This window comes from Meriones unguiculatus, chromosome 15 (genome assembly GCF_030254825.1).
Source record: "Meriones unguiculatus strain TT.TT164.6M chromosome 15, Bangor_MerUng_6.1, whole genome shotgun sequence".
Taxonomy (NCBI): Eukaryota; Metazoa; Chordata; class Mammalia; order Rodentia; family Muridae; genus Meriones; species Meriones unguiculatus.
Genome location: NC_083362.1, coordinates 11,097,959 through 11,124,483, shown reverse-complemented (window position 1 = coordinate 11,124,483; position 26,525 = coordinate 11,097,959). Strand labels below are relative to the sequence as shown.

Sequence of the window (26,525 nt, the reverse complement as noted above, 5' to 3'; positions counted from 1 at the left end):
GAAGACAGCATTACACAATGGCTTGATTAATACTGTTACTACCAGGCTGAAAGCATGGCGCCAGCAGTGCGAACAGAAACGAAAGGACAGATGTGAGGGGCTGGAGAGATGGCTCAACCCTTAAGAACACTGGCTGCTCCTCCAGAGGACCCTGGTTCGCAACCAGCACCCACATGGCAACTCACAGCTGTGTATAACTGCAGTCCCATGGCATGGCATTCCATGCCCTCTCCTGGAATCCACGGGCACTGCATGCATGTGGTACACCTCATACATACGTACACATCTTAAAAAGAGCAACAACATACTTCTGAAAAACTGCCGTTACTGTGATAGATCCCCATCCCATTTGGTCTGGAGTTTAAGAAAATGAAGTCCTGCCTCACTCGTGTTAGCTTCTTATGGCTGCTAAGCCCTACACGCCTGGGGCCTTTAAAACAGTACAAATTCAGGGCTGAGAGATGGCTCAGTGGTTAAGAGTAGTAATTGTCTCCCAGAGGACCCAAGTCTGCTTCCTAAACCCAAATCAGGTGGTTCAAGGCTTCCTGTAACTCCAACTCCAGAGGATCTTATGCCCTCTTCTTGCCTCAGCGGGTACCCCACACATATGCTCACAGACATAAACACATTGCAATTTTTAATTAAAAATGTATAAGTGTCTGGATTTTTAAATTTTATTTTTATTGGTATGCACCACTTTTGCATGAAAACATGGTTCCATTTGACACTCAGCCAGGCATATAATGTTCACATCAAATCAAAACCAGGTCATCTGCCCTCCCCACCCTTCCCAACCTTCTGCCAGTCCTTATTTTATACTCGTTATTGTTTATGACTGAATAGCAGCCCATTGTAAACCAGCACACATTCATTATCTTGCAGTTCTTGAAGTGGCTCTCACCAGGCTGAAATAAAAATACCAGTAAGGTAAGACATGTTTCAGTGGGCAGAGATCCTTGCTGCTAAGTCAAGCCTGAGGACCTTAATTCACTTCCCCAAACCCACATGATGGAAGGAGAGAACGGATGTTCAGAAGTTGTCCTCTGCCCTCCGCATGCACGCCATGGCATGCACACACACACACAAAATGAATAAATAAATTTTAACGTGTAGGACTGAGCCCCCTCTCAGTGTTGCACAGGGCTCCCTTGCATTTTTAAGCATTTGGAAGCTGCCCATTACATCCTGGCTCTTCCTCCATCTTAAAAGCCAGCAGTCACTCCACTTTGGTCTCTGCTTCTGCTGTCCCCTGCTCTTCTCAGACTCTCTGGTCTCCTTTCACTTAGAGAGGCCCTCATGATTATGTTGAACCCATTCAAATAAGTCAGGATAATCTCCCACTTTAAGATCACTAATCTTATCACATCTTTAAAGTCCCTTCTACCAAGTAAGGTCTGATTCAGATGTGGGTATCTTTAGGGAGCCGCTGTTTTGCCTACCACAGAATACACAACTGAATACATAGCACATCTTTAACCTCATACGGTTCTCTTGGGACTAGAAACAAATCCAGTGCTGTGTATGCTAATCCCATGCTCTACTGAGCTACACTCCCAGACCACCCTTTTTGAACTTTGGGGTGAGAATTATATAAAAATCATTCACACATAAGCGAATATATGCACTGAAATCTTGACACCCTGAATATAGATAGGAAATAGAAAGCTCAGAAATTTCTGGGTTTTTTTTAAGATTATTTTGAAACAATGTCTCCATCCAAAAAATCACCATATCAATCCAAAGCCCTTATAGAGTATCTCTGCACTGCAGCCACTAATTATTGCCTATCATTTTTTGACTCACAATTAACTTGTCAGTTTCTGTTAAACATTGCCACTTTCTATGTATTCTCTTCCTTATACAGTATATTTTAATGAAGGGGGAAATCTCTATGGTATCTAAGTTTTATTGGTCTCACTTCTTGAAATATAAGCATGTAAAAAATTAAATAAATAAAAAAGAAACATAAGCGTGCGGTGGTCTCACGTGGTCTTCCTCTTATGATAACTCTCACTCTCTGCACCGTCTGGGGGCAGTGCTCATTGCCTATGACAGCTGTCCTGCAACAATGCTGGCCACTGACTGCCAGTGGCTTCTCAGAGTACAGGGGTGTTATGCTAGACAATGTTGCCTCCGCTAAGTCCACACTCTTTGACTATGAGTTACATATTTCTAGCTTCTTCTTATTTGCAATTTTATTAGTCTTTTGCTCTGTAGTGAAACACTTAATTCTTCATCTCACTTGAAATCTTCTTCTCAGCCTCTACGGATTGAAATACAAGGAACCTCTAAATTGTGATGGTCTCTCTTAGAGTTCTTCAGCTGCATGATCCTGTGAAAGCAATAAGACTGGATTTGTATCTTTTCCCAGGCTAGAGAGAGAGGTGTGTAGTCCTCTCCCTGGATGCTGGACAGCAGCAGCAAGCTGTAGCTCTGGTCAGTCAATCAAAGAGGATGTTACTTCACCACTGGATGGGATGTCCAGTAGGTCAGGATGTAATTTCAACTTACAGTATTTTCATGGGTTTATCTGGACTGAGTCCTCTCCTAAGTCATGGAACATATATGCATAACATTTTTCGTACTAACAATTTAGTTTGTGTTACGGTTTGAGTCTGTAGGGTCTCTCAAAGGCTTCCGGTTGGCATGCTTGTTTCCTAACTGGTACTATTTTAGGAGGCTGTGGAACATCTTGGAGATAGAACCCACCTGGTAGAAGATGACAGAATTATGGGAATGGATTTTAGAAGGTTATACCCACCCCTAGCTTCTTCCCCCATTCGCCACCATTTGCTTCTTTATGAGTTCCTCTTTCTCTCTCCCACCCTTCTCCACCATCATTAAACCCTTATTAACACTAGATCTGAGAAGAAAAATGATGGAAGGGTAAAGAGGTGAAGTTATCATTGAACTGCTTCCTGTTGATTAGGGACATTGAGTTCCTTGGGGCATGTTTGGTCTTTGCTGTCAGGATATCTCATTTCTTCTTCTCATTTCTTTGCACGTGACTATTTGATGACTACAACCATCAACATCCACCCACCCAGCAGCCAATAACAGCTACACGGCCTGTCATGGCTATAGCACTTATCTATCCTCTGAAAAGTTCCCAGAATTCGAGACATCACACACATGCAGAAACTATCTGCAGCTATCTGCTGGGGTAAGTCATAGTCATCTGCAGTGAAGCAGCCTCTTATCCCCACACCTGGGATTAAAACAAAAACATATTCCCATAACATCTCTGTGTTTAAAAAAAAAAAAAATACGGGCTGGAGAGATGGCTCAGAGGTTAAGAGCACTGTCTGCTCTTCCAAAGGTCCTGAGTTCAATTCCCAGCAACCACATGGTGGCTCATAACCATCTATAGTAAGATCTGGTGCCCTCTACTGGTGTGCATGCACACATGCAGGCAGAATACTGTATAAATAATAAAATAAAATAAAATAAAATAAAATAAAATAAAATAAAAATAAATAAATTACAAAATTATCACTACATTCCGCCCCCCTACCTCTGCTGTTTTAAGCCACTGATTGTGCTGGGTTTAGTAAGAAAGTATAAACAGAGACATTTTCAATGAAGTAAGCACTTTTTGGATCAGTACCCAAGGTTTTTGGGAGACCTCTCCTGCTTAATTCTAATCTTTATACGTTTTCATGGCAGCCACAGCTTTTCATTTCCTATGGAAACATAAGCAAATCTACATTTCCAACACAAAACTTTTGCAGATTTCCATTCTAATGTTAACGTATCCCTATTATATATAGGCTAATTTAATTCCATTGTTTTTTTTTTTTTTTTTTTTTTCTGTATCCTGGTGAATTTTAGCTGCTCTTATCTGAAGCAGCTCATGCTTTTTGCTGCAGGGCCCCCAAAGCTATTTTCTACCGGTAAGACATTGTCTTGGGTGTCTCTCTTAGACCTACACTCACTGGCCCAAAGGCAGTCCTTAAACACCACATCACCTGCCCAGCCCTGAAAGCCTAGCCTCTCTTTCTGGTTTATGTTTAGAAAAACCATTGCTGCTAGAAATGGCTTGTTCACTATTCCAGCACAGAGAACCATAATTCTCACATTTAATGCACTGAGTATTTTGAGATCTAAGACCTTTAGTGGCTTGGTCATAGTCTCTTCGTGAATGACTGAACTTCCCACAACTGAAGCACCAGACATTTGATATCTGAGACTTTTAGCTGTCGGTTGGCCTATGATATTAGCCTATGTTGGCCTATGGTACATGTGAGAACTAATACTGGATATTTTCCTTATCCATTTGTCCATAGATGCTGCTTAAGCATTTAATGGTCTAATAACATTTTTACATTCAGTATTCACAGTTTCCTACACCAACGTTTCTATCAACATCTGTCCTGTGTCAGAGTCTGATATGGCTTTTTTCACAGTTGAGGCTAATATTTGTAAAAAGAAAAAAAAAGAAAGAAAAGAAAAGAAAAGAAAAAGAAAAATTCCATGAAGTCTCCTCCACAGCCTTGTATAATCTTAGTAAATGAGGTCGCCCTTTTCCCAGGCTCCTCAACTTTGTCACAAGCTCTTAAAGCCACTCAGTGACCTTGTTCTATAGTGGCCTCTTCAAATCGAATGTTCTTGTATGTCAGAGTACCTTCACCAAGCAAATGATCTTTATTCATTCCCCTCACTCTGTTTTGTTGTTCAGAAATTGCAGCTTCTTCCCTCTACCACGTTAATCACTGCAACTGCGGACCAGCTCCTAGAACGGTTGTTACTAATCCCTTTCAGTCCTGGGGAATAATTCTATTTTGAGTTGCCCAATTACTTAGAATTTGTTTCACATAAGGGGAATGCATCCCATAAGAAATCATGGGCTCTTTCAAGTGCCTTAGATCTATCATTTCTATAGGATGCCATCCTAACTCATCCTAACCTCATTCCACCCCATCAGGAGTCATATGCTATATGACTACTGAGAAAGCTAATGGTGATGGCCTTACAACCCCAGGCCGCCTGTGCTCCCACGGTGATGGTGGTGTCTTCTTCTCCTCCTAGCTGTCCACTCAGCTCTTTACCCCACCCAGGGGCTTTGGGGACTAAAAACTGAACATGCAAAATGCCAGATGGGGTCTCCTTACAGCCCAGATTTGTTTTGTTTTGTTTTCCTTCTTTCCTCCTGGAAGAAACTACTGCCTCTTGCTCAGTTATCAGCTCTGAGCCTTTTATTTTTCTCTTTTTTAATATTTATTTTATTTTTATTAATTACAGTTTATGCACTTTGTATCCCAGCTGTAGCCCCCTTCCCATCCCCCCCCAATCCCACTCTCCCTCCTTCTTCTTCTCCTATGCCCCTCCCCAAGTCTAATGATAGGGGAGGAAGATAGGAGAGGTCCTCCTCCCCTTCCATCTGACCCTAGTCTCTCAGCTTTCCACTTCCCAAATGTTTCTGCCTTTACCACAATTCTTCCAGTTGCACGCCCAACTCTGAAACCCTTTCAGAAACGAGAGAGCAAAGCAAACCATTTTGTTTTCCCATTTCTGCCACTTTTGTTTCTCAGGTCCCTCCATTTCTACCCACAGTTTTTTCCAACTGCTCAGCCATTCTCCAAACCTATTTTGCGATAGAATTTAGGAAGAGGAAAAAGGAAAAGAAAATCCCCTCTGGGAGCAAAGTGGGAGATAAACCAGTGGAAGCAACCACAACAGATTTTTTTTTGTGGTGTCTTGAAAAAGAACATCCCCTCCTCCTCCTCCTGCTGTTTCCTCTGTGGCATCGGAAACCAGATTTCCCTTTCTGCCTAGCCAAATGGCAGAGTACCACCTGCTATAGCTAGACTTTTTACTACTTTGTGGGTTCTTTTCTCTTTTCCACCCTTATTCACCCTCTAACACTGAATAGGAGAGAAAAAAAGGATAGAGAGGAAAAGGGGAGTTACTGTCCTACATCCTACCGATTAGGGGCATGGAGTTCCTTGGGGAAAGTTTGATCTTTACTTCATGATATTCAATTTCTTCTTTTCATTTCTTTGCATGCGAATGCTTGACAAACTGCAACAAACCATAACCAAAAGCAACCAACCAGCCAATAACAGCCACACCACCCCTAAGGGCCATAGCGTTTATATATCCTCTTAAAAGTTCCCAGAATTCCAAATTCAGAGAAACATCACACATTCAGAGAAACTATCTGCAGCTGGTGAAACCACATCTTTGCTAGAGCACAGGGCAAATCATAGTCACCTGCTGTGAGGCAGTCTCTTTTCCCCACATGTAGGATTAAAACAAAAGCATTCCCACAACATTTCTGTGTTTAAAAAAAAAAATTACAAAATTCTCACCATACCCCCTCCCCAGCTCTCGATCTGCCATGTTGTGAACTGTTTCTACTACCTCTGTAGCCTGTCCTTTCCCCTATGATGGACTGAAACTGTGCCAGAAGACACAATTGAAAGCCAAGCAATAAATCATCGTCGTTCAGAATATCTCCGGACGTCATAAAGACGGACTGAAGAATAAATAGCTTGAGCTATGCAAAGGTATCCTGAAGGTGTCAAGTTCATCAGGAATTAAATGGGGCGGGTGAGAAAGAAGTAGACAAGCAGGTAATTAAATTATGATTTCAGAGTTCAGGAGGCTGTAAAGGTTGGGAAAAAATATATAAGATTTTGCATGTGAGTGAGCTCCTGCAGGCAAGAATAAGTCAGAAGACATGGTAGCTAGCTCCCTGAGCTAGAAAAACAGCAAATAAACAGAAAACAATTAAAAGGACAGAAGGATGGGAGAATCTGGTTGGAATACACAATGTGTCCACAGGCTTATGATTTGGATACTTGATCCTCAGATGGTAATGCCATTTTGGAAGGTTCTAGAAACTTAAGGTAACACTGACTAAAAAGAGGTGGGTTGGTGGGGGATCCTTAGGGTTTTCGTATATCCCTACCTGCTGCCATTTCAGTCTCTGCTTCTGATTCAGCCACAGAGTGACCAGCTCTGCTTGGCACCATGGTTTGAATGAACAGCCTCACTTGGCTGGACCCTCTTGTTATCACGATTTGAGCTTTGCTGTGGAGACATAAGCATCTTTTACATTCCTTTCTCACCATGACAGCTTGGGCCCAGTGAAACGAAACAAAATAAACCCCACTGCCTAAAGGTGTTTGTGTCAAATTCTTGGTCACAGTGGCCAACAGTCAATGACACAGGAGAAAATTAGAACAGCGGAGAGGACGTGGGGACTCAAGAAATAAACACTTTAACAAAGTCAGCTCCCAGAGCATCAGTCAGACAAGGCAGGAGAATGGAAACTGAACTTGGCAGTTGGGAAATAACTATTAGATATGAGTGAAGCTCATTTCATGCCATTTTAATAAAAGATTGTTATAAGGATAATTTTATTTCATTTAATGAATGCATAACTACTAAAGTATGCAAGTACACCATGACTAGTCTGTTTGTAGATAAATCATTTGAAATTTGAAATATCCTTACAGCTTTTCATCATTACAAATAAGCTTAATTGTCCATTTTCAATAACAGACCAAAAATTTGCTGGTTTTGTTTTCAAATATGAAGTATTCTTCAGTCTTAAGAAATGTGAGTGAATCTTAGTATCCTAAAATAATTTAAGCCTTCTAATTTTGCATAATTATTATACAGAGATATTTTTATACTTCGTTCTATTATTTTAGGCAGAGGCCACACAAATATCTCAGCTGTTGTCTAAAGTGCACAGTTCTCAAGCGAGAATTTTCCTCTTGCTGTCTATCAAAGGCCTCTGTCAAGCAGCATTGTAAGATATAATACGACACAGTTCCCTTTCTACTGTTATGAACAGTTTAATTCCCATCATGCTCAGATGTCTTCCACTTCAGATGACTGATACCCCACCCATCAGCTATTTCTGCTGGCCTCACTTCACTAGGATTCCTCCAGCTCATCTTAATTTTAGCAATCACAATTCTCTCGTCTAATTAACCAAAAAAATGGGTCACTGCCTCAGTGGCCTGCATTCAACCTTATTTTGATTGGCAATTTTGTAACACTGCTGAATTATCTCCCCACTTCTGTACTTTTAATAGTATTTTCTTTTTGTTTCATCTTGTGTGTTCTTTCTTTCTGACTGTCTTTGCTCTCATTCTGGGGTGTCATTGTTCGGAGGGGGTTGCCTGTTTATTTCACATTTCTTCATTGCATCCATGTATTTACCTAGTAGTGCTGGTTGTATTTTGTAGAGCTGATACCTTTACAAGATTCTCTGTTTTTACCCAACTCAGAACTATACAAAATATATCTAAATACTTTCTGCATGGCACTCCTTAACTGTTCGATAAAAACCTCTCTGCCTCGAAAATCCTGTTGTATTCCACCTTCATTGGATAGACTTCCTGCAACGATGCTTTAGCAATGGGCCTTGAAGTACTGTCAGTACCACTCCAACAAACTGTCTCATCCCGAGAAAACCAGACATCCCTCTTGCTTATACAATGGTGCCAATGACATTTCAGTTAGGTTCAAAACTTGACAGCGTCCAGTGAAAAATCTATACCTCTGATTCTCCCACTTCTATCAATTTGCTAATAAGTCTGGCCACTACGTTAGCTTGTCTTGTGTTCGGTTAAAATTTCTAGGCCCATTTGTTTTTCACATCAGCGTGTTGACCTGTTTCTGCACTCTGTGTTAAACATTTTTTCGGGGCTTAGTGTGATTCTGGCACCATTCTCAGCACTAGTAAGTGTTACTGTGCACACGTGAATGCACGTTTCTCTCCCCACCCCCCACCCCCCACCGGCCACAGTTCACTGTCGCGTGGTTGGCACCTTCACCTCTGCGGGTAATCGCTGTTGTTAGTGGTCATGCAGTCATGACTACTTAATTACCCTACAGTTCCAGCAGCGAGCAGAAGACAGGTGGCTCATAATTTACACACCTAAAAGAGAAGACTGGACTACCAAAGAAAAAAAGTTTCACTGTCAAAATTAGAGAACATTAAATGTGAAATCTAATTAACATCTTCCCAAGATTTGTTATACTGTAAATCTCATCGTCTGATCTATCAGCATATAACTTAATGAGTTTTTAATCATGGTGGATTTTAATTTGTTTGCCTATACATAAATCAGTAGGAAGACACTACAGAACCCACTCATCATGCAATGGTAGTCTTTGAAAACTGCCTATCCCTACCAGGCTGGAAGTGTTCTCTGCTCTATAGTCTTCCGAGAAGGACCCTGCCATTGGCTTAGAGCATTCAGAAGCCCTCAGAGCATTGCAAAGTGTTTGCATAGTATCACATCTATCTACTAGATGCTATTTTATCTACTATGTAGCAAGCAACACAAATCATAACAGCAACAACCAATCTCTGATGCTCACACCATTTGACGCCCGATTTTGAAAAAGAAAGCAGTATCAGTAATTTGTCTCTGCTCTGTGAGGAAAAACTGGGGATATCAACAAGAAGCATCTAAGCTCACACATGTGGGGGCTTTGGTCGGTTGGTCCTGAGTGGGGCTAACAGCTGTAGCACAGCACCACCGTAGCACATCGTATACCAGCATGAACAGGGGTGTGATGAGTCAACACACGGTAATGTGACAGCTTCACCATTTTGAACTTAATGATCTTTAGTAAACATTCAGAACAGGACCAACCCTTGGTCATAACCTAGACACTGTCCTATTTGTCATGAGGGTATACCAACACTGCCCCAGCTTTGGTTTAAAACTGTGGTAAAAGGGACTAGCACTAAATCTCAAGTTGGCAACAGCATTCAGATGGTGCTTGTTTTTCATGAAAATGTCAAGGCTTACAGGGTCACGGAGGTTTGCTCCAAGGTTCCAGAAATCTTCTGAGGAAAGAAAGACAACATGTACCATGTTCGGGTTCCCTGCAAAGAAGGCGACTCTTATTCAAGGAAGGCTTTCTGAACTGTGTTTTTACCATTTTTATTTATTCTTGGATAATTATAATTGGTGCTGCCCGTGAATGGGGGGCCTCCTACTAGAACATGGACAGCTCATCAAGGAACCTAGAGGAAAACTGATTCTAGCTCTTATCAGTTGTCAGTGGCTTCCCATCTAGGCATGTGGCTAAGGGAGCTTCTTCCCTGGGTTCTGGCGGTCTTACTGTGTGAAACAGTTACTCTGTTACAGAAACAGTAGCTCTGTTTGCTACTCCATTAGCTGGGAATGGACTTTGATACTTAATCTTCTTTGTGGCATGTTTTCCCAAGTGGCTTTTCGTTATTTACAAGAAGTCTGTGGCTGTTGTTGCTCATATTAGCTTTGTGTTTCTCCTATTTGAATAAGTTGGATTTTCCTAGAAAACTGGAAAAGAGGGTCTGCGGAGGGAGTGGGCTCAGTTGCTGCTGCTGCTGCAACACTCCTATAAAATCTTTCTTTATAATGTGATGCATTCCTTTTCTGGTGCTCAGAACCAAGTTGGCTCCTGCTCCGCAGCGTCTTCATGGTCGGGCTTATGTGTGGCCTGGTGTGTGAAGCACAAACTATGCAGCATTTTGAGAGACATTCTAGAATTTTTTCCAGCCATTTTTTTTCTGCCTCTATAGCACTCCGGTCTCTTCAGATCATTTCTGTCTCAGACTAAAGCCTAGCCTTTGGGAGGCAGATTTCTCTTAGGTCCTCTCTGGCCAGGTGCTGCTGTGCCTCTTGCTTACAGTGTTGTTGCAACTTCAGACCTTAGTTTCCCACCTAACTGCGACTTAGGAGCTTATAGATGCCTCTGCTTGATTTGCTGAAAATGGAGTTTGCATGTGTTTCTTTACGTTCTGTTGTGGCACTTTTGTTCTCAGAGTGGAGTCCAAGAAGGAAAATTTAGTCTGGACAGAAACATACAGAAATAATTTTAGCCCAGCGTTTTGTTCTGAAGGTGATTTTGCACGTGGAAGCTTGGTACATTCATTTATGTATCAACCAGGTTTATCTCACAAAGTGAAAGGTAAAGCCAAGCGCGGGCAGGTTGTTCCATTCCTTAGCACCCCTAGCCCCTAGCCTGCTTTTCTGCCTACGTGTCCCGAGAGCCTCCACCGAATGGCCTGTTCCGGGAGGACACAAAGCACATCCAAATATCACATGTGAGACGTTTCTTTTTGAGGATTCAGATGCATCAGCATCTTCAGGAGTTTTGTCGCTGTCACTGCTGCTGCTGCTGCCCGTTCTTTTACTGGTCTGTGATTACCCACGCTGCAGAGCTGGGGAGATGAGTCAGTGGCTTGAAGTACCTGGCGTCATTCATTCAAAAAAAAAAAAAAAAGACTTTGCAGCCAGTCCTAAAGATACCTGATAAACCAGGGTCAGACGAAAGGGGAGGAGGTCCTCCCCTATCAGTGGACTTGGAAAGGGGCAAGGAGGAGATGACGGAGGGAGGGTGAGATCAGGAAGGAATGAAGGAGGGGGATACAGCTGGGATACAAAGTTAGTGATCTGTAACTAATATTAAAAAAAAAAGAAAAAATTAGTAACTGCTTACTCTTACCAGACCCTGTGTGATTGTAAAGGTTGCAGTGATGACCAGAAACAAACATGGCTTCCCCCTCACCTGCCCCTGTAGTACAGCGATGAGATAAAACATTAATCAACCACCCAGGCGAATGCAAATTTAAAGGACTCATGGTTAACCGCTCTGGGAACTTTTCTGTGGTTCCCTGGTAATGTATTGTCTAAATTCCAGGCAACACTCTTCCTGCAGATAGGCATGAGACGTCCATGGACTCCAAGGTAGAGGTGACTGGCACCCCTAGCCCCTCCATCAAAACCAGCACACAGATCAGGCTGGGTTCCTGAACCCAGAGTGCTTCCCCTGGCCTACCTTCCTGACAGCATACCCCACACACACACACACACACTTTCCTGGCCAACAGGAACTCATGTCTCTCTAATGAACATAATGCAAAGATTGATCCCAAGAAAGTCAGCTGGAACGTTCCAAGAACGTAGTGACATGTGCGACTTTTAGTCCTGCTGCTGCTGATTAAAGGCCTCCTCCTCGCTATCACTTGCATTAGTGCTGTAATAACATATTGATGAGAAGTACAGCAAGGCACAGCCTAGAAAGCAATGGCTGAGGGGAGGTTAAAATGAAGAACTGGTATAAATTAGACAAATCCAGGGAACCCTGTCTCAGCAGAACAACCAAAAGGATGATAACGCAGCATAGATAGATTGCCAAGCTTGGGGGAAAGAGATACAAGACTTATCCAAGACCCCAGAGCTCGAATTTAACTCTTTATATCTTTGTTTAGTAAAAGAAAGGCTAAGGTAGGTATACACATTACACTCTGAAAACATCCCTCGGCATGGCGCAGGAAGAGAAGAGCAAGGGAGAGAAAGACGAAACACACCAATCCAAAGCATAGAAAATGGCAGCCCAAAGCCAGATGTGCTAACCAGAGCCTGAACTCCCAGCATTCGGGAGGCAAGGCAGGCAAGTAGAGCTACTTGGTGACAGCCCAGGCTACGGCGTGAGAGTCTATGTCAAAAAAATAAAAATAAAAACAGAAACAAAAAAAGAACATAGTAGCCAGGACAAAGATGACAATCCTGAGGAAAGTTTCCAGACATTCCAAATCCATGGTTTAGGGAAGTGCCCATAGGACGCTTATTCAAAAGATGGTGGCTGCATTCACGGAAACAGGAAACTTTGGAATTCCCCAGCGTTTACTCTGAGGATGAAGTCCAGAAGCAGAAAAAGTCTGATCTTGAAGTACCTAAATGAAGTTATCAAGTACCTAAGTGCATGGGTATTGTGGAAAGGAAGCACCTCGCTCCTTCATCTACTCTGTTCAGTGCAAATATTGTGCCCCTTGACAGGAAAAAAAAAAGCAGAAAGATAAAGGTTTAACAGCTTGCTATTTTGTCCTTTCCCTCTTCCTCCCCACTGCTCCTCTTTTTCTTCCTCCTCCTCCTCCTCCTTCTTCATCGTCTGTTCACATTGGACCATCTGGACCAAGCCTTTGCATTTGGCCTCTCCTTCTACTTATTTCAAGTTGTATGTTTTAAAAGACCTTTAAAAAAAAAAAACGTAAAGGCCTCATTTCACTCCTTTTCTTAGTCCTTCTCTTTCAGTTCTTCTGAAATTGAGAGGTTGTTCTCTGCCTTCCTAAAGCTGCCACCCTTTAATACAGCTCCTCATGGCGTGGTGACCCCAGCTGTAACAGTGTTTTCTTTGCTACTTCATAACTGTAATTTTGTTACTTTTATGAACTGTAATGTAACTATTTTGGAGCCAGCGGGTTGCTGATGGGGTCACGACCCCTAGGTTGAGAACCACTGTGCTCACGCTTACCTTCCATTCTCCTCTGACTCTAATTCAGCTGGCTCTGTTTAAGACACAGATCCTTCATCTGAGCGGCGTAAGACCCTCAGTGAACAGTCTTGTTTTCTCAGCATCTCTGTCTTTGTCTTCGGCCTGACCACGAACGTCATCATGATGAAAGCCTGTGGCCCTGCTTTCCTTCTTACATTAGCTGCACTTTCACGTTATCTTATCAAAACCCAGTCTGGAGCCAGTGCTCTGGGTAAGGTGCTTAAGGCCCTAGATTCAGTCCCTACTGCCAAGAGAAAAAGGGAGGAAATAAAGAGAGAAGACAAGTCTCCACCATCTTCTTCTTCAGCTTTGTCATTATTCTCCTTGTCTTTTCACCCTCTTCTTCTGACTTCTCTTCATCATCTTCTTATCTTGTTCTCATGTTCTCACCTTTTTTAATTCTTAATTTTTCTTATTGAAAATCAGTCACAAGTGAAGTCTGGAGGTTTATGCTTGTGATGATTCCAGGTACTGGAGAGGCTGAGGCAGGAGGATCACAAAAAGGGGAGGGGAGGAGAGTTAGCTATAAGATAGGCACAGTGGTACCTGCCTATTATCCTAGTATTAATAAGACTGAGGCAACAAAAACACGCTTTTAAAACCAGCCAGAGCTATATAGTGAGACTATATCTCAAGAGTGGGAGGAGAGAGGAAGGGAGGGCAGGAAGGAGGCAGGGAGTGGGAAGGACACAATTAAATACCACATAGATGTTTATTTAGCTCTATACACATCTCTCTAGCCTCAGGAGTCTCCATATTGGAGTCACCTATTTTTTCCTTTCTTCCTTTCTTCCTTTCTACCTTTTACAGGATTAATTACATAGGGATAATCCGTGTGACCATAAGCATTAGATGACAATGATTCCATTTTCATCCGTGTAGAGTCTGCATTCACAAACCCTGAAGTAACCTATTTAAAACGTGTGATAGTTTTAGAAGAGCCCCTACGTTGCGAAGCCTTCACTACACTCCTAATAAAGGGGGGTCTCTTTTAAAGCTTTTATTCTTAAGGATTTATTATTTATACAGTGCTCTACATGCATGTATCCATACACACCAGAAGAGGGCATGAGATCTCACTATGAGACACCATGTGGGTGCTGGGAATTGAACTCAGGACCTTTGGAAGAGCAGACAACGCTCATAACCGCTGAGCCATCTCTCCAGCCCCTAAAAAAGGGATTTCATCCCTCCAGCCCTGGTACCATTTACTTCCCATCATGTCCTATCAAGCCTAACACAGCCATGAATAATCTGTGTACGGGGCCTGTGGAGGCCCCTATTCCGAGCATGCCATTACAAATGGACATGTAAAATATATCTTTTCTAGGGGATTGCCACTAATGTTATACTCATCCTATTTACGACATGTTATCACTACTTCATTTCTTATGGATAGACCCTATGTGTTATTCATTTATTAGTCGAATGTTAAGGGTTGTTTTTCCTTTTGGCTGTTGTGACTGTAGCTCCATAAAAGCCTTTGTATACAAATTTCTGCGTGGACATTTACTTTCATTTCTCCTGGACTGTACCCAAGAGTACAGCAATGATGTCAGATACTAACATGCCAAACGTTTAAAGATAAATAGATCCATCTCGTTAAAGGCAGCAGCATTCGTTAATTCAGAAGCAAACTCTCAGATGTGACATTATGTGGTGACAGGAAGAAGAAAGGTGGAAAAGAGTCTGTGCTCTGAAGTCTCAGGCAAGTCCAGACATCCCAGAATGACAACATCTGTAAAGTTCACACTGAGAACCACATAATCAAGTTACCAAAAAAAAAAAAAAAAAATCTCCTCAGACCTCATGCCTGAAGAAAGTTAATGATTTCATCCTGAGCACATTCGTGGGTATTGTGTGATGTCTGTAGCCCCCGGGGTACACGTTGGCACAGCTGCTTGCCTCGCATTAAAAGGTGGTCAAGTTATCCTTGCCCACTGACAGCCCAGAAGTGCTCTTGCTGTCATGATTGTAGAATTTGATTGAGAAAGCTTAACTTCCATCAGTGTTTGTTGCAGAGAAAATTCAGGAGTAAAGCAATCCCATTTCGTTGTTTGTGTTTGTTTCTCAGTAAAAGGAAAGGGGGACTAATGTGCAGAGAATGTGTAGCGGTTGTTATCTTACTGCTGGACCACCGGGGTCTCTGTGTATCTCTCAGGCGACTGTAATGGCCACTCAGTGTGTGCACACCCTTATCTTCAAAATCAGGGACTGCATCTCTCTTTCCACTGTCACAGAGACAGTCAGGCATTCTGCGGTTCGCAGATTGCAGGGACGAGAACCCGGTGTGGACTTCTCTGTGACAGAGTAGAATCACCCCCCTCTGTGCTGTCAGGTGAAACAGTACCCAAGAATTCACCCGAGACAATGAAAGAGAGCAACGTGACTCTGCTGGGGCAGCGACATGGAGAGCAAGCCCCCTCTCCGATGCTCCGAGCCTTGCACAGTTAAACACCTGCACTGGGGATTCCCTAAGTGACAACTGTCCGCAGGCAGAAAGATTTGATTCCAGCTTCCTGTGAATGGGACTGCAAAGTTGCGAGTGGGGAGTTGTGAGCGCGTGGCCGCTCACTCTGCCTCCACCCCCCACTCCTGTGTTTACCGCCTGAGTCGCACACTTTGCCTCAGCAAATCACAGGCAGAAGCTGGAGGCTTTCAGCTGCGCACACCAAATCAAGGCTTGACATGAATAATGAACTTAATTTTCCATAAGGACATTCTCTTTGGTGTTTCGGCTAATAAGGTAAGCTAATAGAAATTCTGGGCTGGAATTGGAAATGGTGTCTTCATTCTTGATTTCTGTGTCAATCCGTGGTTTGTTTGGTTGTTGTTTTTTTTTTTTACGTACTAGAGCTAATCTCAAATTTTATGATGCCTATGAATTTGAGATGAAAATTTTGTAACGAGTTTTCCCATTGTACACTCTGGAGATGATTGCTTAGGATACCAGAGGGGCAAGGGAGAGACACAGCTTTTAATAAGAATGATACCGTATTTTTTTTTCTCATCTGTGGAATGAGTTTAGTGAAACAGGAAAATAGATTCAGCCACGACTGACTAAATTATCTAAGCATTGGCTGTTGATGTTTATCAACGGTGTAATATAAAATTGACGGGGAAATTTGTTCTCAGGAAAGCAGGCTGTCGACATCACATTGTTTTCTGAATCATTTCATTCCCAAGTATGTGTTATTCTAGGAAAGGTGATAATTTTCAGTTGCTAAAAATTACTCCATGGCTTTGGTTTAGGTGGGTCTTATTTTGTGAGAATATATTTTTGAAATAACAGCGTGGTGGTAATGTGGATTTTCCTGTAACTTTCTTGACTGTCCATGGCTGCGATGATATCTGTACATAGGGGGAAATGTAGCTGTTCCCGAGTTCATGGAAGGAGAAGCTGGGAGGTCCAAGACTTTTCCCACCAGCTTGGCCAGCATATCTTATAAACAAGAAGTGAAGGCGCGGTCCCCAGGTTGACCTCACTTACCAGTTCTGATTTTTGGGTGTTTAACATGGGGGATGGGGTTCTGTTTGGATCTTCCCACAAATCCCTGAAATGAACAAGGGTTTATCAGGGTGGAGAAAAATTGTTATCTAGTGTATGGGGGAGGGGGTGGCGAGAGTGGAAAATATTACCAGGGTGTGTATCTGTAGACATCCTGAGCTTGCACTGCTGTGTCATCTGAAAGCCAGACTCCAGTCTCCCAAAGTAGGTGACCTCAAACGGTATTAGAAGGTCTAATCATAAACAGGCGGAGTTTGGGGAATTCTGGGGAAACAGAAAGGAACTGCTCTCCCACCCCTCTTGACTCATCTTCCTGCTGACTTTGTGCATGGGACATGAACTGGGGGGCTCGCAGGTTTCGCTCATTTGAACTCTCTAAACATCACAAAGACTTTTTAGGCCAGGCTCTGTCACTTCCTCCCCATAAGCTCTGGACTCTCTCTCTCTCTCTGTCTCTCTCTCTGTCTCTCCCCTGGAAGTATAAACAACATTCTGAGAGTGTGGACACACAAGTATTTATTTGCCAGTAGTAACTCACCTAAAACATCACCAAGGCCCACCTACAAATTCTAGGCACTTCCTTTGGGGCGCCTCTTACTAATTTAGTAAGCAGGAGCATGGAATTTCAGCCTCTCGTGAAGAGCACAACAACACATGTTACCTATGCATGTTGCACAGTTTTAAAATATGTTCACCTTCACAGATATTCCGTGCATACAGCTGTGTCGAAAGCACAAGAACTGTAGCTTGTTTGGGATTTGAAAAATATTCATTTTACCTTATTTTTCTCCGTGCTCACATCTCATGTCTCTAAAATTTCCTTGGCTATCCCAGGCATCAATTCTTACTTTTCCACCCACAGAGCTCCCTCCCCGCCTTCCTTTCCCTTCAGTACCTCTACTTCAGGGTCTATAGATTGCCCTGTGTCCATCAGAAAGTTTTGGGAAGTAGAAAATCACCCTCTGTAATCACCAAGTTGTTGCATTCAGTCTCCTGCCACTGGTGCCGTCTGGCTTATACACCCCGTGATTTCCCGTGCTCAGTTGGTTCCTGAACCCCACTCAGTGATTGAAATGAGCAAGACTGGTCAACAGCTCTCATACGATCTCTTCACTAGAGTGCCTCTAAGACATGGAAATGTCAGCCCTTTAAGGAGGTTTTTGTTTTGGTCTTGTTTTTGGCCACACCACATGCAAGCCATGTGTTATCCACACGGTTGAACATTAACTCTTTCCATAGCATAACGGAGAAAAAGACAGAAAACCCCCACGTGCATGACACACACAAAGACCAGGAGCAGCCTCCAGCTGACGACAGCGGTGGTCAGGTGGCACGTTGGTACAGATGGTCCACCTTCATAAACAGTTCTTGGCACCTCGGCCAGGCAGCCTGACAGAAGGCGGCAAACAGATTTGTTCCTGATCCGTGTGAGGCCCATTCCTGAGCACAGTCGGATTCAACTAGAGGGAGGACAGAGGTGGGCAAGGCTGAGTGTCACTAGGCTGGGTTACTATTGGTAGTGTGGCCTCATTTGCCTCCACAGGCTCTGCAACCCAAGGAGAGCAGGCTAGCTACAAAACTGAAGCACCTCACGTCCACAACTGCAACTGGCATCCTCCATCAAAGCCTCCTACCCTTTGCATCCTACCTCTCTCCTTGTCGCTCTTTAATTTGAAAAATAGCGGTTCTCAGTGTGAGATTTTCATACACAGATATCATTGTATATCATTCTCACTCATGACCTACCCTCTCTTGATCTTCTCCACCTCCGCCTTGCTGGTTCCTTTGCTCGCCACACCCCACTTTTTCAGTCCAGAGTATGAAACATATCTGACAACTCCTTCCTTTAAGTTACTCTCATGCCTTGTGTCCACATCACTTAGAAGGGCTGAAGGAATTATGAATTCATGGGTGAGTGGGTGGGTGAATGAATGAATGAATGAGAAAAACCACCAAACTCTGTACAACTTACTCGTTTATTTCTCCCCACTCTTCTGAGTTAAATCTCTGCCATGCCTAGATTACTTGGGCGGGGAAGGGGAAGATCTTCATCTTAGTTTTTCCTCAAGCTACTCCACTCTGGAAACTGGAACCAAACAATGTTTCTGAAATACATGCAGTATCATTAAACTATTATCATTCAGTAAGTGGGACATGACGGCAGATACCCAAGCCCCAGGACCAAGAGACCGTGACTGCACGAGCTTACTGTCACCTTAGTCACACATCAGGCTTGAGCAATACAGTGAGGTTCTCACGCATGTGCATGCACACACACATGCATCATTGAATGGTCCCTCTTTACCCCCACAGTAAGACTGAAATTCCATAATATGGCTTAGGACATGATGACACGACTGGGAACGCGTTATCTTACCCCACATCTCCTTTCTCTTGCACGTCCACTCAGCACTCCTGCCAGCCTTGTTTCCCTCCCAATCTCACCCTCCCTCCCTCATCTCCTCCCATGCCCCTCTCCAAATCCACTGATAAGGGAAGTCCTCCTCCCCTTCCATCTGATCCTAGCCTATCAGGTCTCATCAGGACTGGCTACACTGTCTTCCTCTGTGGCTTGGTAAGGCTGTTCCCCCATCAGGGGGAGGTGATCAAAGAGCCAGCCACTGAGTTCATGTCACAGACAAGCCCTGTTCCCCTTACTAGGGAACCCACTTGGACACTGAGCTGCCATGGGCTACATCTGAGCAGGGGTTCTAGGTTATATCCATGCATAGTCCTTGGTTGGAGTATCACTCTCAGAAAAGACCTCTGTGCCCAGATATTTTGGTTCTGTTCCTCTCTTTGTGAAGCTCCTGTCCCCTCCAGGTCTTTCTATCTCCTCCTTCTTTCATAAGATTGCCTGCACAAAACTTCAAGTCTCTGAAGAAAGAAATAGAAGAAGATATCAGAAGATGGAAAGATCTCCCATGCTCATGTCTCAGCAGGATTAGCATAGTAAAAATGGCCATCTTACCAAAAGCAATCTACAGATTCAATGCAATTCCCATCAAATTACCAACACAATTCTTTACAGACCTGGAAAGAAAAATTCTCAACTTGATTTTTCGTTTGGAAGTGCGGTCTGGTATGCCAGGGAAGGGATGGCAGCAGGCGTGTGAGTTGGCTGGTCACATTGCCTCACAGTGAGGAAGCAAAAGCATGTCGGTGCCCCGTCACTCTCTCCTCTTTGTTCAGCCCTGGCCTAAGGATGGGGCCACCCACACTGGAGGGAGCCGGGTTCCATCCTCAGTTAACCTCACTAGAAACACCCTCACAAACACGTTAGGCAACTCCAGGTCCAGTCCTGTTCACAATGAGGATGGACCAACCCAGACACTCTCTTTCACTATGTCCCCACAGCATCCATCACTTCCTTGCCGTGGGCTTTCTACTGTGTGTGGAATTGGCCATTTCACGTCTGGCTCTTCCACTAGCCTAATGGTTTCCATGAAGGCTGGGACCTGGTCTTATTCATAGATGTGGCCCATGACCAAGCACGTTGCTCCACACATAGTAAAACCCATCTGAATATATAACAGCTAGCTGCAGAGCTAAACAAGCTTGCCTGTGGTCTTCCTGAGGCTGAAGAAACAAGATGTTATTTATTGCTGGAGAGACTAAGCCAGGATTGTTCTTCTGTTTGTTCTGTAAATGAACATTTATAGGACATTTCTGACATTGCTATTAAAGAATTTCACCTTCAGTGTGTTTGAGGGCTGGATCTTCTATTCATCCTACCTTCTTAGAATGAGAGAAAGGGGGGAATTCTTAAAGTATTGTGGTCATGGAAAAAGCCATAATTTCCCACTAGCTACCAACATTCCTTTACTTTCTAACATCCAACAGTGTGCCTTGGGTGTATTTCTCCCTTATTGTTGGTTGGAAAGTACTTTTCTTTGTGCCATAGCTCTCTTTGTGCTCGCTCTTTCTCCTCCAGCCCCTATGTCTCCAGGAACTTCCAACCTTCCTCACTTTCTGTACAGAGGAAGAAGCTGAGCCCTACATTTGTTTCATTTCCATTTTCCTCCTGTTCAGGGATCATTTTACAGGCCTTGCCCTGTGATTACTCTTTGCAAAGCACTTTTGCCCAAACTCAGTTGGTTCCCAGTGCTTTTCAGCCTCAGCCTAACTACAGAGCATCCACTGCCCTTTATTGGAGAAGCAAAGGGTTGTTTGTTACCACCGTACCACCTAATTGGCAGTGTTCTCTGTGGGAGAAACTCCTAGAAGTGCAGCTAGGGAAATGAAATGTGCAACGTCTGAAAAAAAAAATTCCATTCTGTGTTGACAACGATAATCTTTGAAGTCCTTGCTGTGCAAACCAACGCACACAAGAAGGTGGTCAGAGACTGTAAGAGACAGTGCAGAGTGTGTGAGTAAGAGCTTTGGGGGGGCATAACTAGCTTGAAATCCTCTATATGAACTGACCAAGCTACTTGACATTTCTGTGCTCCAGTTTTCTCCTCTGCAGTGGAGATGACACTGATAGCTACGTCATAAATAATGGCCAGCATAGAGTGAACAGCTGGTGTGAGTGGCTACAGTAAGTAAAGCAAGAATAGTCAATGAGGCCATATCACAATCTTAGGAGAGGGCATTTGTTAGTTTGTGTGGTAAATAGGGCTTTGTAAATGTGATTCCATTAAGAACCGTTGTGAGAGAGATTATCCTAAACTATCTGGGTGGACACTAAATAAATGTATGTGTGTGTTTATATATATATATGTGTGTGTGTGTGTACATATATATATATATATATACATGTTCATATGAATATGTATATATTCTTGGCCATGAGCCAAGCTTTGCAGCTCTAGGCAGTTAAAGATGCAAAGAAGGACCCACAGCCCTGCCTGTATGGGCTTTTCAGCTCATAAACCGATGTGGACTTCTGACCTACAGAACTGTGTTTGGCGTATTTTTTTATTCTCCTTTATTTGGGCTCTTATATGTACCACTCTTCTCCATCCCAGCACCAGGTAGGAGAGACAGAAGGTTAGTCGGGATAGGGGGCATTGAGTTCCTTTTTGACAACTTCCTGCTGATTAAGGGTGTTGAGTTCTTTGGGGCAAGTCCAATCTTCATCTCATCAGGATATCTCCAGCTTCTTCTTGTCTCTTTTCCCTTGACCACTTGACAAACCAGCAACAGCAGCAGCAGGAGCAAGAACCAGCAAAAGAAACAGCCGCACCTCCTCTTTGGGCTCATGTCTTTTAATACCCTCTCTGGAGTTCCCAGAATTAAAGTATCTTCAGCCGGCAGAATCACAACCCTGCCAGAGCCCGCATGAGGCAAATGGTCTGCTGCTGTGGACAGTCTGAAGCAGCTCCATATCCCATACCTGGGGTTAAAACAAAAACATGTTTACATGATATAACTGGGTCTTTGAGGACACCAATATTTCTCACTACAGCTGTGAGGGAATAAATGTGAGTCGTTTGCTAGTTGAGCTTATGGTGACTGATACAGCAGCAGAGGAAGCTGATCCAGCGGGTGGCATTTTGAGAAATGAAAGATGACTCTCCAAATGAGCTGACGGAGGGAAATGAAGCATCAATATAAGGTAGATGACATTGCGTAAGTGGTGGTTTGGGGTACAGATGTCCCGAAGATTGCCAGTGCATGTCAGAATATGTGAAGGGATGACTCAGTGTACCTCAGCCAGAGAAAATGTGGTGTATGGCAAGGCCATTGGTGGAGACCCTAAACATTAGCGTGAGTAAACTCTGGTGGAGAAGAATAAACATGAATGGTAGATGAGGGTAGAATCACAGGGAAGTGTGTTTGGCCGAGGAAATGGGGAAATGTCCTGTTCTATCCAAGAAAGAAAATAAAAAGGTTTTGTTTGGGGAAAAATTCTCTAGACAACAAGGAGGAATCTGAGAAAAGGAGACCTATGCCCCAGAAACACACAAACCAAAAAAAAATAGACATTTTCTGTTGTTCATAGTGCATGATTGTTCCAAAGACAGTTCAGGGAATGATAGTTTTAAAAATACCTTTTAGGATCAGGGATGGAGATACCTCCAGATCAAGCTATACTGTAGAACAACAGTAATAAAAACTGCATGGTACTGGCAGAGAAAGAGACTGGTGGATAAGTGGAATCGAATAGAAGACCCAGAAATAAACCCACACACTTATGGACACCTGATTTTTAACACAGAAGCCAAAACCATACAATGAAAAAAAAAATAAAATAAAGAATAGCATCTTCAACAAATGGTGCTGCTCTAACTGGATGTCTACATATAGAAAAATGCAAATAGATCCATATTTATCATCCTGCACTAAACCAAAGTCCAAGTGGGTCAAAGACCTCAACATAAAACCAGACATACTAAATCGGTTAGAAGAAGAAGTGGGGAAGAGCCTAGAACTCATTGGCACAGGAGACAACTTCCTGAACAGGACACCAACAGCACAGGCTCTAAGAGCAACAGCTAATAAATGGGACCTCATGAATCTTAAAAGCTTCTGTAAAGCAAAGGACACTGTCAACAGAACAAAACAACAGCCTACAGACTGGGAAAAGATCCTCACCAATCCTACATCTGACAGAGGGCTAATATCCAGAATATATAAAGAACTCAAGAAATTAAACACCAACAAATCAAATAATCCAATTAAAAATGGGGTACAGAGCTAAACAGAGAATTCTTCATAGAGAAATATCAAATGGCAGAGAAACACTTAAAGAAATGCTCAATGCCCTTAGTCATCAGAGAAATAAAAATCAAAATGACTCTGAGATTCCATCTTACACCCATCAGAATGGCTAAGATCAAAAACTCAAGTGATAACACATGCTGGAGAGAATGTGGAGAAAGGGGAACCCTCCTTAATTGCTGGTGGGAGTGCAAACTTGTACAACCACTTTGGAAATCAATCTGGCGCTTTCTCAGAAAACTGGGAATAGCCCTACCTATACCACTCCTGGGCGTATACCCAAAAGATACTCCACCATACAACAAGGACATTTGCTCAACTATGTTCATAGCAGCTTTATTCGTAATAGCCAGAATTTGGAAACAACCTAGATGTCCCTCAGCTGAGGAACAGATACAGAAATTGTGGTACATTTACACATGGAATACTTCTCAGTTATTAAATACAAGAAAATCATGAAATTTGCAGGCAAATGGATGGAACTAGAAAAGATCATCCTGAGTGATGTAACCCAGAAGCAGAAAGACACCTTTGGTACATACTCATTTGATAAGTGGATATTGGACATATAATATAGGATAAACATACTAAAATCTACAGACCTAAAGAAGCTAAATGACAAGGAGGACTCTAGGGAGGATGCTTGATTCTCATCAGAAGGGCAAACTGGATAGGCACAGGAAGCAGTGGAAGAGAGGAAACAGGATGGAAGCCTACCACAGATGTCCTCTGAAACCCCCCCCCCCCATCAGGGGATCAAAGCAGATGCAGAGACTCACAGCCAAACTTCGGGTAGAGTGAGGGGAGTCTTATAGAAGAAGGGGGAGTTCAGACTCAGAGGGGACAGGGGCTCCACAAGGAGACCAAAAAAAGCCAAAAAATCTGGATGCTTGCAGAGACTGATGCATCAACCAAGGACCATGCATGGAGAGGACCTAGACCCACTGTTCAGATGTAGTCCATAGGCAGCTCAGTCTCGGAGTAAGTCCCTAATAAGGGGAGCAGGGGCTGTCCCTGACATGAGCTCAGTTGCCTGCTCTTTGATCACCTCCCCCTGGTGAGGTGGACTTACCAAGCCACAGAGGAAGAGGATCCAGGCAGTCCTGATGAAATTTGATAAGCTGGGATCAGATAGTAGGGAAGGAGGACTCCCCAAATTCAGTGGACGAGGGGAGCAGGGGAGGGAGGTTAGGACCAGGAGAAGATGAGGAAGGGAGCTACAATCGGGATATAAAGTGAATTGTAATAAATTAAAATAAAAGTTAAAAAAGAAAAATACCTTTTAGGTATTTCAACTATGTTAAGACTGTTGTTAGCACAGGTCTGAATAATTTCCATGCAATCTAGCAGGACTGTCAAGGCTCCAATGGTCTGAAGTGGCCTTTGCTTCCTATGTGTTCTCCATGTAACATATACAGTTTGCATATTGTGCTGGAAATACACAAGTTCCTGTCTGCACATGCTCTTTCATTTTCTGGTACACCCTTTCTTCCTTTACTTAGCAGGCGACACTTTGCCCATCTTTCAAGTCTCAAGTCAAGGAAGACTTTGAACTAGCTTCTCTGCCAATGCTTTAAACTTGTCTTGATTTTCATCAGTTTCTAGTGCATTTGCATACTGTTGCTCCCTTGCTCTGCAGTAATTCCACCTCTTCTTTCGGTGGACAAAAGGATTCCGTGAACACTGTGTCTTCTGCTCACGCCTCCTTGGCACACCGGAGGGACTCCGAACAATGTGGATGAACTCAGTGTAGTCACAGTTATCGCAAGATGAGGAAAATAACAAGGTTCATGGCACCCCGTCAGTGTCTAAAGAAAATAAGTCCTTCCGGCAACCTAACCTGCTGAGAAGAAAACATGACAAAAGGGACTGAAGTTTCCCAATTTTTTTTTTTTTTTGGAAACATAAATTTGTTATGTTCAATTCAAACTTTATATGTAGATGTAACTATTTTGGCTTCATCACAAAAATAAACAATATGAAAATGACATGCCTCATTAATAAGATTGCCTTTATCCCACTCTATGACTTTCCTAAGTCCAGAGTACTGTCCCAAAAGAACACCCAAAGTGAAAATAAAATTATCAGTTATTTCTAGTCTTTTTATAGTTCAATAATTTTGAAATCTTTATTAAAATGAGGGTACATTTGTATAAATTGCAGGAAAAGTTGTATCCATCACTTGCCAAGATTAATACCTGAGTCATGAAATGTAGGACTAGATACAGTGCTAAGAGAAAACAGCCAAGAACCTTCACATCTCTAAGTGAAAATGAATTTTGAACTAGTCAAATAAATGTATGTGTATAGAAAATAAACAGGCTAGGTTATTGAGGGTAGAGGTCTAATTTATCCCAAATGCAGGTTCAAACATAAGAGGAGAAGAAATAAAATGACATACGCTTGGATTTCAAAATCCCATCTTAACACCCAAATTGGAAAGAAGCTGGAAACACATCTTCGAAGCCTGTTCCTCACACTTGGCTCCAGGACACCAAATTCCTGCATTATTTGACTAGCACACGTGTTCACGTCTAACAGCTGGATCTAATGAGAGTTTGGCTGCATCTTGCCTTTGTGTTCGAAACGGTTTTGTTCTCCTCCTCACTCTGAGTCCTCCTGGAGCCCCAGGGACCCAAGAGCCTGCTAGGTTGTTCATCATTAGTATTTATCACTTTTGCAAAATGCCACAGGGTGCTCAAAAGTAGACCAGGCGATTGAAAAGAAAACACAAAATCCCTGCTCTTAATGGGGGCACCCAGACCATTAAAACGCATTTACAGAATCTCAGAAAAGGAAAACAGGAGTGATGAAACAACGCGTCAGGCAGGAGGCCACTTAGGCGCCTCTGTGAGGTAAATTCTAGAGGGGAATGGAAAAAAGGAGCTATTGAGGGCTTTCTTCCCTGAACCTGGCCGCTCACTGAGATGGCCTTGGGTAACCAGGCCCCCTCAGGAAGAAGCAGGTGGTAAATCAAGTCATAGACCAGGAAGGACAAACAGTTCGCTTTCTCCAAAATGGGCCCGTCTGTCCACCCGTATGTGAGTGACAGTTC

The 26,525-nt window shown here is 43.1% G+C and overlaps 1 protein-coding gene across 24 annotated transcripts in view; it reads left to right on the top strand.

Annotated features, from left to right (window-relative positions):
- The window catches only part of Dlgap1 (DLG associated protein 1), a 784,196-nt gene that overhangs the window by 526,987 nt on the left and 230,684 nt on the right, over nt 1-26,525 (top strand). The window contains exon 1 of one of the 24 annotated variants that reach the window (XM_060368168.1): nt 15,776-16,042. The exons of 22 other annotated variants lie outside the window; for them this stretch is intronic. In XM_060368168.1, coding sequence (XP_060224151.1) covers nt 15,992-16,042 — 51 coding nt within the window. In that variant the 5' untranslated portion in view covers nt 15,776-15,991. Of the gene's footprint in view, nt 1-15,775; nt 16,043-26,525 lie in introns of those variants that run through there. One more of the 24 variants, XM_060368172.1, reaches the window with a different exon arrangement.